General features: G+C 47.0%; 1 protein-coding gene across 4 annotated transcripts in view; it reads left to right on the forward strand.

Annotated features, from left to right (window-relative positions):
* Window positions 1-14812, forward strand: part of MYO5C (myosin VC) — a 113058-nt gene that overhangs the window by 51409 nt on the left and 46837 nt on the right. For all 4 annotated transcript variants that reach the window (XR_005018751.1, XM_036843419.1, XM_036843420.1 and 1 more), the window contains exons 15-24: window positions 659-793; window positions 1306-1403; window positions 2306-2392; window positions 2845-2956; window positions 3736-3947; window positions 6280-6445; window positions 7808-7954; window positions 9870-10034; window positions 11268-11361; window positions 14095-14158. Coding sequence is in view for 3 of the 4 variants with exons in the window: in XM_036843419.1 (XP_036699314.1) it covers window positions 659-793; window positions 1306-1403; window positions 2306-2392; window positions 2845-2956; window positions 3736-3947; window positions 6280-6445; window positions 7808-7954; window positions 9870-10034; window positions 11268-11361; window positions 14095-14158 (1280 nt within the window). In the remaining variant the exon portion in view is untranslated. The remainder of the gene's footprint in view (window positions 1-658; window positions 794-1305; window positions 1404-2305; window positions 2393-2844; window positions 2957-3735; window positions 3948-6279; window positions 6446-7807; window positions 7955-9869; window positions 10035-11267; window positions 11362-14094; window positions 14159-14812) is intronic.

Here is a 14812-nt window from a genome sequence, read left to right on the forward strand (position 1 = left end):
CAGATTCACTTGTTCCACAGCGGCTACAGAATGCATCAGGCAGGAATTCTCCCCCAAAGAAGATTCTCAATGTCTGATTTAAAAGAAGAAAATACGAGGTCTTCTCCAAGAGGGAAGATAAGACATTTAAAGAAATAAGTGATGCAAGGTAGAAAGTAGTGAGTGTCTTAAAAGAGGTACAGATCAAAGATTAAGATAACTCAGAGGAAGTTGGGATTAATTTGCGCTGGGACACCAGGGAAGTTATTGTGAAGGGGGTGGGGCTAGAAAATATTATAATAGCACCTTGAGTAATGGGTAGGGTTTGGATCTGCAGGGATGAGAACGTGGGGTTAGGAGGGAGGAGATTCCAAAGTGCAGAAGCAACGTGAGCCAAGGCGCAGAGAGAGGAAGAGTAAATGCTTCTCCTACTCTGACACTTGGAGTGATACCCACATACAGACATTCACATGGTTTCCTTTCTGCTCCCATTCCTGGGAAAGAAACCGTCAGTCATCCCAAGCGAGGACGACCCCCTTGTGGAACTGAGATTTGGCCAAGATTGTTACTTTACCCCCCACTGGTTTAGACGGGGTTGTTGTGACCATTTCCTTGATCATTCCAGCTGAGGACTGTGGGCGAATACTTTTGACATTGAAACCCTCTTTGTTCTTCCCAGTTTCATCTCTGTGCCAACTTTTTTCAAGAAAATCCGGTTCCTTCTTCACCTTTCGGTTCAGCGATCACAGTTAAATCTGCAAAGCCAGTCATCAAGCCGAACAACAAGCATTTCCGGAGCACCGTGGGGAGCAAGGTACTGAGAGAGTTTTCTGAGGGCGAGGGGGCTGAGGGCGGGGAGCCAGGGGTGGGTGGGACCCATTCTGGGCCTGGACACGGGCACTGGGTTTCTTCAAGTCTATTAATATAAATGCACATGCAAAGAAAAGTAGTCGTTCATCATCATAGTGCCTCAGCCTCTAAGGCTACACACATCTGAGCAAACCATATGTTTGCACAGTAACCCGAGTCACTAAAGTCCTTTGCTGTTTGGGAGTATTGGATGGAGAACTGCTCTGTCCACAAGAGCAGGATATGCTGATAAACCCAGTCACAGACTAAAACCTTTCATAATAGATGTTTATGCATGAAGTTAACTTTTCCTCTTCTTGAGTAACTTATCAAGGTTGGACCTTTTTTTTTTTTTTAACATCTTTATTGGCGTATAATTGCTTTACAGTAAGGTTGGACCTTTTTTTTTTTCCCTTTTAACCTGGATCTAAGCATTAAATTTCAGCACGATGTTTGTCACCTGACCTTGTTTCCTAGTTCCGCAGCTCTCTGTACTTGCTCATGGAGACCCTCAATGCCACCATGCCCCACTACGTTCGATGCATCAAACCAAATGATGAGAAACTGCCCTTTGAGTAAGTGTTCTTCTGCAACAGAGGGGGCAAGAAACACCGAGGAAACGGTTCCTGTCGTGATGTTGGAGAATTTGCTTGCAATTGTCGTGAACTTTACTGTTTCTGGGTTTTTAAATGATTCAAAACAAGCCTGCCCTCTACGTATAATGTTAGCACAACCCCTCTGGCTAAGCCGTCTCATCTCCGGGATTAAGCAAAAGGGTTAGATTTGAAAGAATTATTCTACAGCTAAAGCTTATGCAACTGAGAAAGCCAGAACATTTTCCTTGATGGTAAGAATTTGTATGTGTTTGCAGGAGAAATGCTGTAGAGGGGTCTGAAGTTTTGTCTTCCAACGTGCCATGAGGCCTTACTTAGACTTGTTCTCTGGGGCCCCAGGGAGAAGGCCCAGAGCCACGAGTGGAAGTTGTAGAGAGCCTCTTAGCTGACTCCACCTGAGAGGTGTCTAAGGCAGTGGTCTGTCTGGAGGTGGTGACTGTGTCTGTGTGTCCTCAGAGGGTCAGGCCTAAGCCAGAGGGCCACCTGTGGGGTGTCTTATAAAGGGAACTCAGCAACAAGTAAGCGCTGGGACGGGTGAGCTTGGACAGTTCTTCCACTCTGGTTGCCATTCGAAGCTCAGCCCAAAGGCCATTTCCCCACAAGGCTTCTCCCTGTTGCCTCCCTCAGTCAGAATCAGCTGCTCCTTTCCCCGTGTCCTCAAGTGAAGCTTTCTGAACTGTTTCACAGAGGTGCTATCTTCATTTGACATGCAACACATTTATTAAGTATCTGCTGGGCTCGGGGATTGCACAGGCAGATCCTGTTGCCCAGGAGCTCACAGTTGGGGCAGGTCCGCTACACTGTTCACGGGCCTGTTTATCAACTGCGATGGCTTAACACATGATCAGATCGTCTTCTTTCAGGTTTGACTCCAAAAGAATTGTTCAGCAGCTGCGAGCCTGTGGCGTTTTAGAAACCATTCGCATTAGTGCGCAGAGCTACCCTTCTAGGTACGTTGTCAGTTCCTTGTTTGGGGGGAAAAGTGCCCAACTTCAGGTCTGTGCTGAGATCCAAGGGAGGGGCGGCCGCGTTTTCATCAGATATGTTCATAAGATGTCCCGCTGTGCTGTGGGAAGGCCAGATGAACGAGCAGCATGTGGGACAGAGGCCACCGTCCCCACCCTCACACCCCACCCTCATCTCTGCACTAGTGAGGGTCGCCCGCTGCCTCCCCAGTGCCCCTGAGAAAGGGAGCTGGAGGGGGAGACAGCTGTCGGAACGGAACGTTAACAGGAAGCATCCAGGGCGCAAAACCATCCAGGTGTGCTCAGGTGAGGTTTGTGGGCAGTGGGTCAAAGGTCAGGGTCATTGTCCCCAGAACAGTGGCAGGTAAGCCCTTGGGGTCCACAGGCAGCATGCGTTTCCTCCGGCCCGCCTCCTTAGGTCTGCCTTGACTTTCCAGGTGGACGTACATCGAGTTCTACAGCCGCTTTGGGATCCTCATGACCAAGCAGGAGCTTTCATTCAGCGATAAAAAGGAGGTGTGCAAAGTGATTTTACACAGGCTCGTCCAGGTCAGTCCTGCTCTCTCCTGGAACCACGGGCTCGCAGACACCTTCCTCATCTCTGCCTCTGTCTCAGGGCTGTAATTGTCATGAATGCCTAAGCAGGAAGGAAACGTGCCCCGAGCGTCTGTGTGCTAAGGAGATCAGAGCAGACCTGCTCATGGGGCATCATCTCCTGACAGCAGGAGTCACCTTGAGGGACCCGAATTCAAACCCTGGCCTCCACCGCCACCGTGTCCTCCTGTCCTGCTGTGTTCTCCCACAGCCTAGGGAGCTTTTGCGGGCCAGGCTTTCATTACGCAGTCAGCTAGACGGTCGCTGAGCCGGGGGTTCCAGGCATGGCCCTCGGTGTGGACTTAGAGGTTTGCTGAAGCCATGACTTGTGATGGAAAAGAGGTGGGGAAGCAGTGATGATGGCCAGGAAGGGGGTGGTGAAGAGAAGCCAAAGGAAGACAGAAACCAAGCCTTTCCAGGTGCCTCTGCTCTTCTGTGCAAACCACCTGTGAAAGGCTGGAGCTCCCCGGCAGCCCAGCCAACAACGCACACACCCCTTCCCACCCCACTGACGGATGCCTCACCCTCAAGTCCATTTCTTCTCCAGAAAGAAGCTTTAAACAAACAAGACAAAATATAAACTTCTAGGTCATAATCAGAGCTTTTCTGCTTTATGTCAAAGAGATGTCAGAATAACAATGTTGGTGGCATGTTTGGATCTCTAAACATCTTTTCTGAATACTATAGAAAATCTGAAAGATTTTGTTTCTGATTACGTCATTTTTCTCTTCCAGGATTCTAATCAGTACCAGTTCGGTAAAACCAAAATTTTCTTCAGAGCAGGGCAAGTGGCTTATTTAGAGAAACTCCGGTTGGATAAACTGAGGCAGGGTTGTGTTGTGATACAAAAGCACATCCGTGGCTGGCTCCAGAGAAAAAAATTCCTCCGAGAGAGACGAGCGGCCCTGATCATCCAGCAGTACTTCCGGGGTCAGCAAACTGTGAGGTATGTTGGAACCAAGAAGACGTGTGCCATCATATGGCTTTCTTCGCCATCACCTCGGGGGGCGGGGCCTCCTTTCTTCTGGGACCCAGGTGCAGATATGTCCCCCGAGGTGGCTGTGAGCCTCCAGGTGAGATGGGTGTGTCCTCGGGGGCAGGTGGTGCTGACTGCCTGCTGTCCCCACGTGGCAGAGGTGACAACCAGGACCCTGAAGAGAGGAAGCCCTGATCAGCGTGCTGCTGAAGAGGGTCAGAGTTCCTGGTGAGACCAGGTAGAGGGGCTGGGCCGCTGGTCCATGGGAACTGAAAACACCTAAGGTGATCAAGGTCCAAGTGAAGCCTCAGAGTAGAGACACCAGTGACCAGCCTACCTTGCAGGTGGTGGGGCAAACCACGCCTGAGGGGACCATGGCAAGGCTCTGCCCGCAGGCACTAAGCCCCTGGGTGGGGCTGCCTGAGTGGAGGGCAGTTCCGCCGGCCACGCCCACCCCGCCCCTCCTTGAGTGCTCCCAGGAGGCCATGCTGGCCTGGCCAGTAAGACGGGCGTCCCTCCTGGACAGCATTTTGTGGTTCTGTGTCTGCCCTGCCTCCCTCCTTCGCTTGCTCCGAGGGTAGTTGAGGGCGCAGGTGTTTAAGGGTCAGGCTGTGGGGCTCAGCCTCCCTCGTCCCAAGCTTGAGCCTGACCTCCAGCAGCATCTGGGCTTCTTCACGTGGCTGACACACCACAGCCTTCATCTCAGCACCCCCCAAACGGGACTCGCCGTTCCACCCCCCTACCCCCACCCCAGCCCGCTCTCCTCCCAGGCGACCATCTTACACAGAAACACAGCCAGCCTTGCCCTCCTGAGCCTCTGGTGTCAGTTAATAGCAGCAGTCTCCAGGGCAGGGAACTCCACAGTTAGCTTCTTCCCCAAACTCATGCTCCCTTTCCATTTGGGAATCACCGTGGCCTGGGATTCTATTCCCTGCTTGCCTCTTGTGTCTGTCCCGTTCGTTTCATTCCTGCGCCCCTGCCCTGGACGAGGCCTTCGTCATCGTTTGCCGTTCACTGTACAGCACAGCCCTCCACCTGCTGCCTGTCTCTCCCATCTTCCTAAAGCAGGGCCTGCCCTGCTCCTGCCGTGAATGCCTCCAGCGGCCCCTGTTTCCCACAGAAGAGCACTCAGGTTTCAACGTGGTATTCACGTCCCCCCATGGCCTGGATGCAGTTATAAGTATGGAAGCTCTGTGAGGACAGGGACCATGCTTGTCTGGTTCCCACTGCATCCATACGTAAGACCCAGCACAGTGACTGTCACATAGTAGGTGTTCTAGACATACATATATATATATATATATTTTTTTTTTTTTTTTTTAAATAACAAATTGTCCCCATCTATCTTTCTCACCTCACAGACTACCAATCTTCTCCATGTATCTTATATTCTAGCAATTCCAGACAAATTCCCTTTCTCTGAATATTTCAGGCACTGTTAGGCCTTCACGCCTTCACTGGTCCCTTAGTCTGAAATGCCTTTTCCAGCCTTCACTGTCTACAGAGATCCTACTTTTCCATCAAGGCTGGCTGACATCTCAGCTCTTCCCAAGCAGAATGATATTTCAATAAGATCGATCTTACAGATCTTTTAGTAGTTATTTTACTTTTCTTCTTATCCCACTTGACCATTTCTACGTCTGTCTGTTTCATGAGGTTGTAAACATTGAAGGTAAGAACTTTGTGTTCACCCCCAGTCCTTCAGATAGATCCTTTGAAAAACTTTTTCTGTTAAGGGCCAAATATTTGGGCTTCTGGGGTCATGTGGTTTCTCACACAACTGTTAAACTCTGCCTTTGTAACGTGAAATCAGTCATGGGCCATTTGTAATTAATAGTTGCAGCTGCATTCCAACAAAAGTTGACAATAATAGGTGGGAGGCTGCAGATTTGGCCCCCAGGCCATAGTTTTCCAACCCCTGATCTAGAGCCTCCAGCGTGATTTCCCACAAGAATGACTAGATGAATGAGCGAGTGCATTGCCAAAGCACAGTTGTGTTGTCACGGTCTCTGTGGGTATGTGAGTGACAGTGGGGTGATCGGCCTGAATGTGAAGAGTGTGGCAGTTCCCACGTGGTGCCCCGTTCCTGGAGCAGGTCCACATTCGGATCAGGGTGGAAAGGAGAGGTAATGACACTGATCTTGAGTAGACATTAGCATAAACCACTTACAGCGTTTAATGTGTAGATTTGCAAAACATTTGAATATGCCTTAGTTAAGAGGTGTTGCACAAGCTTGCTGCTCTGGAGTAGGTGTCAGTGCCCTGTGGGTAACAGATTTTCTCTACATTCTTTTAAACCAAGGAAAGCTGTTACCGCCACAGCCTTAAAAGAAGCGTGGGCAGCCATAATCATTCAGAAGTACTGTCGTGCGTATCTTGTCCGCAATTTGTACCAACTGATTCGCGTGGCCGCCATCACCATCCAGGCCTACACCCGCGGATTCCTGGCGAGGAGGAGGTATCGAAAGGTGCGGCTTTCTGGGATGTGAATGTCTGTTCGTACATGTCCGCTACAGGTGGGATTTGGTTATTGTTTCAAAAGTCTAGGTAGGAGAAAACATTTGCAAACGATGCTACTGATGAGGGATTAATTTCCAAAATATACAAAAAAACTCATACAGCTTGATATCAAAACACCAACCCAATCAAAAAATGGGCAGAAGACCCAGATCGACATTTCACCAAAGAAGACATACAGATGGCCAATAGGCACATGAAAAGATGCTCAACATCGCTAATTATTAGAGGAATGCAAATCAAAACTACAATGAGGTATCACCTCACATCAGTCAGAATGGCCATCATTAAAAAGTCTACAAATAATAAATGCTGTAGAGGATGTGGTGAAAAAAGGAACCTTCCTACACTGTTTGTGGGAATGTAAATTGGTGCAGCCACTATGGAGAACAGTATGGAGGTTCCTTAAAAAATTAAAAATAGAGTTATCATATGATCCTTCAATCCCACTCCTGGGCATATATCCAGAGAAAACTCTAATTCGAAAAGATACATGCACCCCTATGTTCATAGCAGTGCTGTTTACAATAGGTAAGCCATGGAAGCAACCTAAATGTCCATCAGCAGAGGAATGGATAAAGAAGATGTGGTGTGTGTGTGTATATATATATGTGTGTATATAGATACATATATATGTATATATATATGTATATATACAATGGAATATTACACAGCCATAAAAAAGAATGCAATAATGCCATTTGCAGCAACATGGATGGACCTCTAGATTATCATATTAAATGAAGTAAGTCAGACAGAGAAAGACAAATATCATATGACTTCAGTTATATGTGGAATCTTTAAAAATGATACAAATGAACTTATTTACAAAACAGAAATAGACTCACAGACATAGAAAACAAACTTAGGGTTAGTTACCAAAGGGGATAGCGGGAGGTGGATAGATAAATTAAGTTTGGTATTAACATATACACACTACTATATATAAAATAGATAAACAACAAGAACTTACTATATAGCACAGGGAACTATATACTCAATATCTTGTAATAACCTATAATGGAAAAGAATCTGAAAAAGAATATATATATAGGTATAACTGAATCACTTTGCTGTACCCTTGAAACTAACACAGCATTGTAAATAATTACAATTACAATGTAAATAATTGTAATTTACAATGTAAAAAAGAATCTGAAAAAAGATGGGTAATGTGCTCTGTGGGTTGATTACAAGAAATTCATATTTTACCCTGTAGGAATATTTTGGTAGTTACATCTCCCAACATTGGAAGAGTTGATGAGAAAAACAGTAGAGACCCAGTTTGCATTTCACAAAATCTTGTTTTAAAGATGCTGGAGGAACACAAGGCTGTGATCCTTCAGAAGTATGCCCGGGCGTGGCTGGTCAGACGCAGATTCCAAAATATCCGACGATTTGTGATCAACATTCAGCTTACTTACAGAGTTCAGCGTTTGCAGAAAAAGCTAGAAGACCAGGTAGGTGTTCCTAACGCATCTTTCATATTTACTTTTTCTAACAGATTTATTTTGTTCTGGGCCAGTTCCTTAGCTATGCTGTTGATGAAATAAAATTATTTTAAGGCAGGACAAGAAAAATTGAACATAAAATTTTCTCTGCCATTTGAGCCACAACCTTGTCCCCTTTAGCGTGCGTTGTGCATCTGCATTATACGTTAACTAGATCCTCTTAGAAGACACAGAAATGCCTACCCACCCCCTCCTCCCCAAAAAAGCAATTTCCTCCTGGTGCCAGCAAGGTAGCTGCTTAAGAGATAACTTTCCTTCCTTAATCCTGTAAAGGGTCACAGTGATCCACTACTTGTCTTGTTGGACTATGTAAACTGTCAATATATTACTTTGACGTATAGCGCTTTGTCTTAAAAACTTATGTAACTGTGCTTTGACCTCTAACAGGTGGAACAGTGCTCAGAGCTTTCTGAAAGATTGTCTCCTGGGTTATAATCCTCAGGTTGGCTCGAATAAAATACTTTATTTCTTTTTTAGATTGAATATTGATTAATTATTTTTTTTTGTCAACACTGTTAAGATTTATGCCCATGTTAGGAGGTTCAAACAGTTTACATGGACCAACTGAGCTAGGAAACAGAAGCGCACTGTGAAGGGCTGATACGTATGGTTGTGTAGGTTGCACATTGCACAAGGGCACCTGCCCAAGAGAGCAAATGGGGCTGAAATCCAGTCTGGCTTCACTTGCCAGCCCATATGTCTTGGTATAAAGCTGTACTGCCTTGAGGCATGGGTGCCTTTTTCTAATTTGCACAAAGATGCTACCTGCATGCCAAGCCGTGCTCCCTCAGAGCTGCACTGGCCCAGAGAAGTTGCCGTTTTCTAACTTGCCCAGAGGCCCATGTCGTCTAGCTACAGCCCTGCCAAGTTTGGGAAGATTCCCCATACCATTCCCATTGACAGGAAAAAACTTCATATACCCTCAGCCAGTGGGAGAGAGCTGTGGAATATGCAGTGTCCAGTTCTGTGAAACTTACTCCTGCATCTGTCTCAAATAATACTGAGATTCTCCTACAATAAACTTTAAACTTAGCCCTAGGGGTCGTTGGTGAATGGATGAATGTGCAAACAAGAAACTTTAGGTTTTGATAAAGTTTCCCCTCCTTGTGCTGTTGTGCAGCAGGCCTGCCTGTTATATAGCTTGTGGAGAACAGCATTGAAAAACAGCCCTGGCCAAGAGGGAGCAGGGCCCGTGGGAGTCCCCACACTCCCTGAGCTCCTTTCTAGGTATTCATGTGCTTAGGGCTGCCATAACAAGCCAGCACAGACCGGGCGGCTTAAACAACAGACATTTATTTTCTCACAGTGCTGGAGGCTGAAAGTCCAAGATCAAGGTGTTGGCAGCGTTGGTCTCTTCCGAGGGGTTTCTCCTTGGCTTACACACGGTCTTCCTCTCCCTGTGTCTTCACATCATCTTCCCTCGGTGTGTGTCTGGGTCCTAATCTCTTCTTATAAGGACACCAGTCATACTGGATTGGGGCCCACCTGTATGACCTCGTTTTACCTAAATTACATCTTTAAAGACCCAATCTCTAAATATGGTGACGTTCTGAGGTACTGGTGGTTAGGACTTCAAGATGTGGATTTGGGGGGATGGAGGGGACACAGCTCAGCCCGCCGCATTAGGGGCTGTCCTGGAGCTCCAGGATTGGACTAAAAGAGCCACCCACTCAGGAGGGCATTTGCCTGACCAGCTCTGGATCCCTATTTTCACTAGGTTGAAGATGCTCATCCATGCCATTGTAATGATAACTGTGGTCAGTGTAAATAAACCTCCGATGTAGATGAGACGTTGTGAGGAGCAAATGGAAGAGCTTCTTTATTTTGGATGAACTCCTACGTATAGGATGTGTCTTTCCTCTAGAACAGAGAGAACCATGGGCTGGTGGAGAAGCTGACCAGCTTGGCTGCCCTTCAGGCCGGTGACGTGGAGAAGATTCAGAAACTGGAATCAGAGCTGGACAGAGCAGCCACCCACAGGCAGGATTACGAGGAGAAGGGGAAGAGGTACAAGGCTTCCGTGGAAGAGGTCTGTGCGGGAAGTGACTACGGGCCTAGGTTGTGAGTCGTGCCGGGAAAGAGATCGCAGTGCAGCATTTTCCCCACAGAGTAGACTTCTGCAGAGCAAATCAGATTTTGCCATTGGCTTCCGTTACCAAAGAGAGCCTGCCTGCATCTTAGGGGAGGGGAGATCTGAGGCCTGGAGTCCGGGTGGGGGCAGAAGAGGAGGCTGAGGCTTCAAGAAGCACAATATAAGGTTTCCTCTTCCTTTCCACGTTTGTAAAGTGATGAAAGGCCTGAGAAAGAGCCCTGGTCAGGTGCTTCCCTCTCTTCCAGCATGACCTTGCTCTCCTGTCACCTGTCCACCTGGTGTGCATCCTGGAAGCATCGTCCCCAGAGCAGCAGTGCAAAGCATGGGCAGGTTTCCATCTCTGTGGTGTAGTAAAAAGAGCAGTAGACATAAAAACCAGATATCCCAGGCTCAGATCTTCTCTGTCTGGGCAACCTTGGACAAGTCACTTACCCTCTCTGAATTTTGGTTTCCTCATATGTAAAATGGGAATAACAAAAAGGGACTGACAGAATTACTGTGAAGATAAAATTGTCAGATAAAATAATTTAGCCAAGTGACTGTCGTAGAGCCCTGCAAAAGCGTGAACTGCTGTTTTCTAAGCAGGTGGTCTTTATTACCGTCCGTTCTGCACCTTCTGAAGTGCCACAGCACCCACCGTAGTGGCACCCTGGAGCCCCAGGGCATCCCTCTGCCCTCCCCACGACCACATGCCTGTCCGCACCGACACGGCTGCTGGCATCCCCCTCACTGCCAGTCACCAGCCATCAGCACCCAGGGGCCCCCGGCTGCCAGCCCAGCAGGCACTTGACAAGAGAACTTAGGTCGTGATCACACATCCTTCCTGAGTCTCAGTGTGAATCCACTTTATATCACAAATTTCTTATATTAAGTATATACATACCCTGGCCAAGAAAGAGAGAAGTTTCCTTGACTTTGGGAAGGCCTTGGATTTGGTTCTTTCTCCTCGATTTCAGCCATTTCTGGGCGAGGCTGGGAACTAGTGTCTGTTGAAGTCACATGGAGCCCTTGCATGCGGAGCTAAACACAGCGGCTTGCAGTGGCTGGTGCCGGCTGTTACCTATGGATGGGAGCCGAGACCAAAAAATGCTAATTTAAAAATATACAGGCAGTGGTGACAAAACTCAAAGCGAGGTTTTCAAAAAAGCATTTTTTTCTTCCCTTTGCTAGAAATTGGCAAAGCTTCAGAAGCGTAATTCAGAATTGGAAATACAAAAAGAACAAATACAGCTGAAGCTCCAAGAGAAGACTGAGGAGTTGAAAGGTAAAGCCCAAGGTGACCCGACACACATTCACCCGTTCACAAGTCCAGTCGTTCAGGAAATAGGTACCGGGTGGGAACTGAGTTTCAGGCTGGACCAGGAGGCTCTGGTATAATGAGAACACTTCCACTCCACAGAGGATAACTTTATTTAAATGGTGGCAACTGTACCCTACAGATTCATCCGGTTTATTTCCGTCTTTTGTCGGAGCACAGCCGTCCCTGTCTCAGAACCTCCTGGGCCATTTACAAAGTACCGATGGGTGGGCCATCAGCCTGGAGCTGTGATATCAGAAGATGGGGTGGGGGAGTATCTGTGGGTGGTGGTGGCAGGGATGGTTCAGTGTCTGTATTTTATTTAAACCTTGTAGTCATCCTGATGCATGGTCCAGGGCAGTGTTGGGATAATGTTTGTGGCTTACCAAGGATTTGCGCTCAGATTTCAGCTCTGTCCAAGTTACTTAGTCTAAGTGGTAACCCAGGTCCTCTGCCACTGTCCTGGCCCTGAGCAAAGGGCCCTGCTTAGCACTGAGCTACATCAGCCCTGAGCTGTCAGATGCAGACCCTCGGGACCAGCGGTATCGCTTTCCTTTGGAGTGCGGAGCAGCCACCCTTAGCCTAGCTCTGTCCGTCTCTACTTGTCCGACTCAAATTCTAATTGCAAGCCCTTGCTAAATCCCAGAAAAGGCAGCAGGAACATGAGCCTAGTGGTGCCTCACCAGGTAGTTTAAATCACCACACTGGATTATCTGTCGTGTCCAGGAGCTACTCCTTAAGCTCCAGCGTGGGGGCAGGAGCGCAAGGGTTCAGGCCTGGGGATCTAGCACACGCCTTAGGCCCAGCTGTTGGTGGATGTGCCAGCATCTGGAGCAGCACTAAGCCCTGGGGGTTTCAGGTCAGAGTGCAGGAGAAGCACATGTCGGGAGGAGGAAGTAAACATCCTGAGACCTGGCCAGCAGAGCAGGCGGGGTGTTCAGGTGATGCCCAGGATGGGCATGACCTCCTGCTCCAGATACTGTGTGCCCTGCACCCTGTCTGTAAGGGCTGATGATGTGGGTGCTGGGGCCCACGTACGTGGCAGTGATGGACAGGAAGAGGTTAAAAGTCTGTGAGTAAACCTTGAACCCGAATTAGGGAAGGGCTTTTTAATTACAATCCATTCCTCTTGAGTGTTTGTCCTTTTTTCTAACTTCTTTAAGTGGAATTTCCCACAAAAAAATTTTAAATTCCCACAGGTATGTCCTGAAAATTATATATTTGACAGCATTGACATGTTTGGGTGGGTAATTTTATAACTCCTTCTAAAAAGTGCCTGAAAGCTTTCACACCCCATGTTTATAAACTGCTTATCCTGTGGGTCTCCCTACACATGGCAAACTGAGTTTTATGAAAGCACCAATTTCCACTTACTCTTGTGACGTGGGACTCAAGGATATTATCGAATGCTGTTTCCCCTTCTTGAGATTCCACCTTGGGCAAAATCTCATTGCTTTGGGGAAGAAAGTCCCATTTGGGCAGCCTCTTTAGCCCATTTGCAAATAGCCCAAGATGGTAAACACCAGCATTGAAGTCAATTCTGTGAATGAGTTAAACATTGAAATTATACCAAATACGGTATCTTCTAAATTAAAGCTTAAGCATTTTCCCTAGTATTTTCTGGCTGACTCATGACATTCTGAAGCAGTCATTTTGATTCAGGGACATTTTACACTGCATTAGACAAACTATTAAACTGTTGGCTTTTTTTTTTTTTTTTTTAAACAAAGTCATGTGGAGGATTACTATTGTCACCTCATCCCTGGGCTCCCCTCTGGGGCAGGACTCAGAAATGAGGTAGAACTCAAGGTCGAGGTGTCGGCTAAGCACATTTCGGGCTGTCAGGCTTTGATGGGCTGCTGCATCTGTTAATCCTGCACCCATTCTGAAGGGCACCTGTTGTGTGTGGACACATTGGGAACGTGGAGCTGTCCTAACCAGAGACTGTCTTGAACCCCAGTGATCGTTGCCCAGTGGTCAGGTGCCCACTTAACCTACACTTTGTGTTGGATTCTTGTATTGTATTTAAATGCAACAGTGGCTTTTTAGACTTCCTCTTCCCCAGATGAAGACAGACACTTCATTATGTTCTTGGTTATCATGAATGAGTGATTCTCCACCAAGGCCCATTTGTTCCCACCCCCCCACCCCCCGCCAGGGGACATTTGGCGATGTCTGGAGACATTTTTGGTGTCACAGCTAGAGCAGAGGTGCTACTGACCTCCCGTGGGTAGAAGCCAGGGATGCCAGTCAACATCCTACAATGAGCAGGGTGGCCCCCTCTCCACAGCAAAGAATTATCTAGCCCGAAGCATCAGTAGTGCTGAGCTTGAGAACCCCTATCATAAATTGATCATCTTCTTCCCAAAGGGTTTCTGTTTATTTTTAATAATAATATTTATTGTCTCAAAGCCAACATATCTATTTTAATAAAACAAATGGTATTCAGACCAATAAAAGTACTCTGAGTGAAACTATTTATAGATTCCAACACAACAAATTTGTGAGGGTTATTATTTTGAAACCCCCTTATCTATTTCTAACTTATAAAAAAATGACAATTATACTCTCATCTTAAGTCCCATTAATCATAAATATCACATGATTATTCTTACATTCTCACTTTCTTAAATGTGACGTGAAACAATCAAGGCATTGCTTTGCGGACATGTTTCAAAGAGCATTCATTCTCTTTCACAGAAAAAATGGACAACCTCACCAAGCAGCTCTTTGATGATGTGCAGAAAGAAGAACGACAGAGAATGTATGAAACCTCATTTGCCTTAAAGCCACTGCTTTTTTCTCTCTCTGCTGTTTTCTGTTTTGCTTCTCAGCTTGCAGGTAGTAGATCACAGATATAGGAGAGCAGGGTGTGAATATTTTTAGGAAGTGAGAGACTGAGCTTTGTGAGAGCCAAGTGCCCAGCGTGCACCTCTCAGACACTGCACAGGTTCTGGAGTTGTGGGCACAGTGGACCTTTATTGCCAAGACAGTGAGAAGTTCAGAGACTGCCACCTCTTCAGCTTCCATCAAGTCCAAGGATGACAATTATTGCCTCTTAAATAAACCTCCCTTCCTTCCCCTCACCCCCCACATTGTATCCGTAAACTTGATTCTTGTCTCAGGCAGTAAGGGGTGTAACCCACCTCACAAAAATTAAGACAGGTCCCCATGAGCTTGTACTGTACCAGCCCTGCCTTTCCTGTCTCAGTTATCAAATCCTTTTGCTAAGGTCTAGAGGCTCCAGTCTGTGCCCCCCTCTCTTAAGACATCAACTCACAGGTTTTTAGATCTCCAGGTAGGGATTCATGGCAGGGTGTTGGGGAGAGATGGAACATTCTTGCATATCTCTGTCGGAGGCTAGAAGGCACAGGGCTGCCTGGGTGGCAGGATATACAACTTCCCTGTGAAGTTAGTT

Source organism: Balaenoptera musculus, chromosome 2 (assembly GCF_009873245.2).
Source record: "Balaenoptera musculus isolate JJ_BM4_2016_0621 chromosome 2, mBalMus1.pri.v3, whole genome shotgun sequence".
NCBI classification, from domain to species: domain Eukaryota; kingdom Metazoa; phylum Chordata; class Mammalia; order Artiodactyla; family Balaenopteridae; genus Balaenoptera; species Balaenoptera musculus.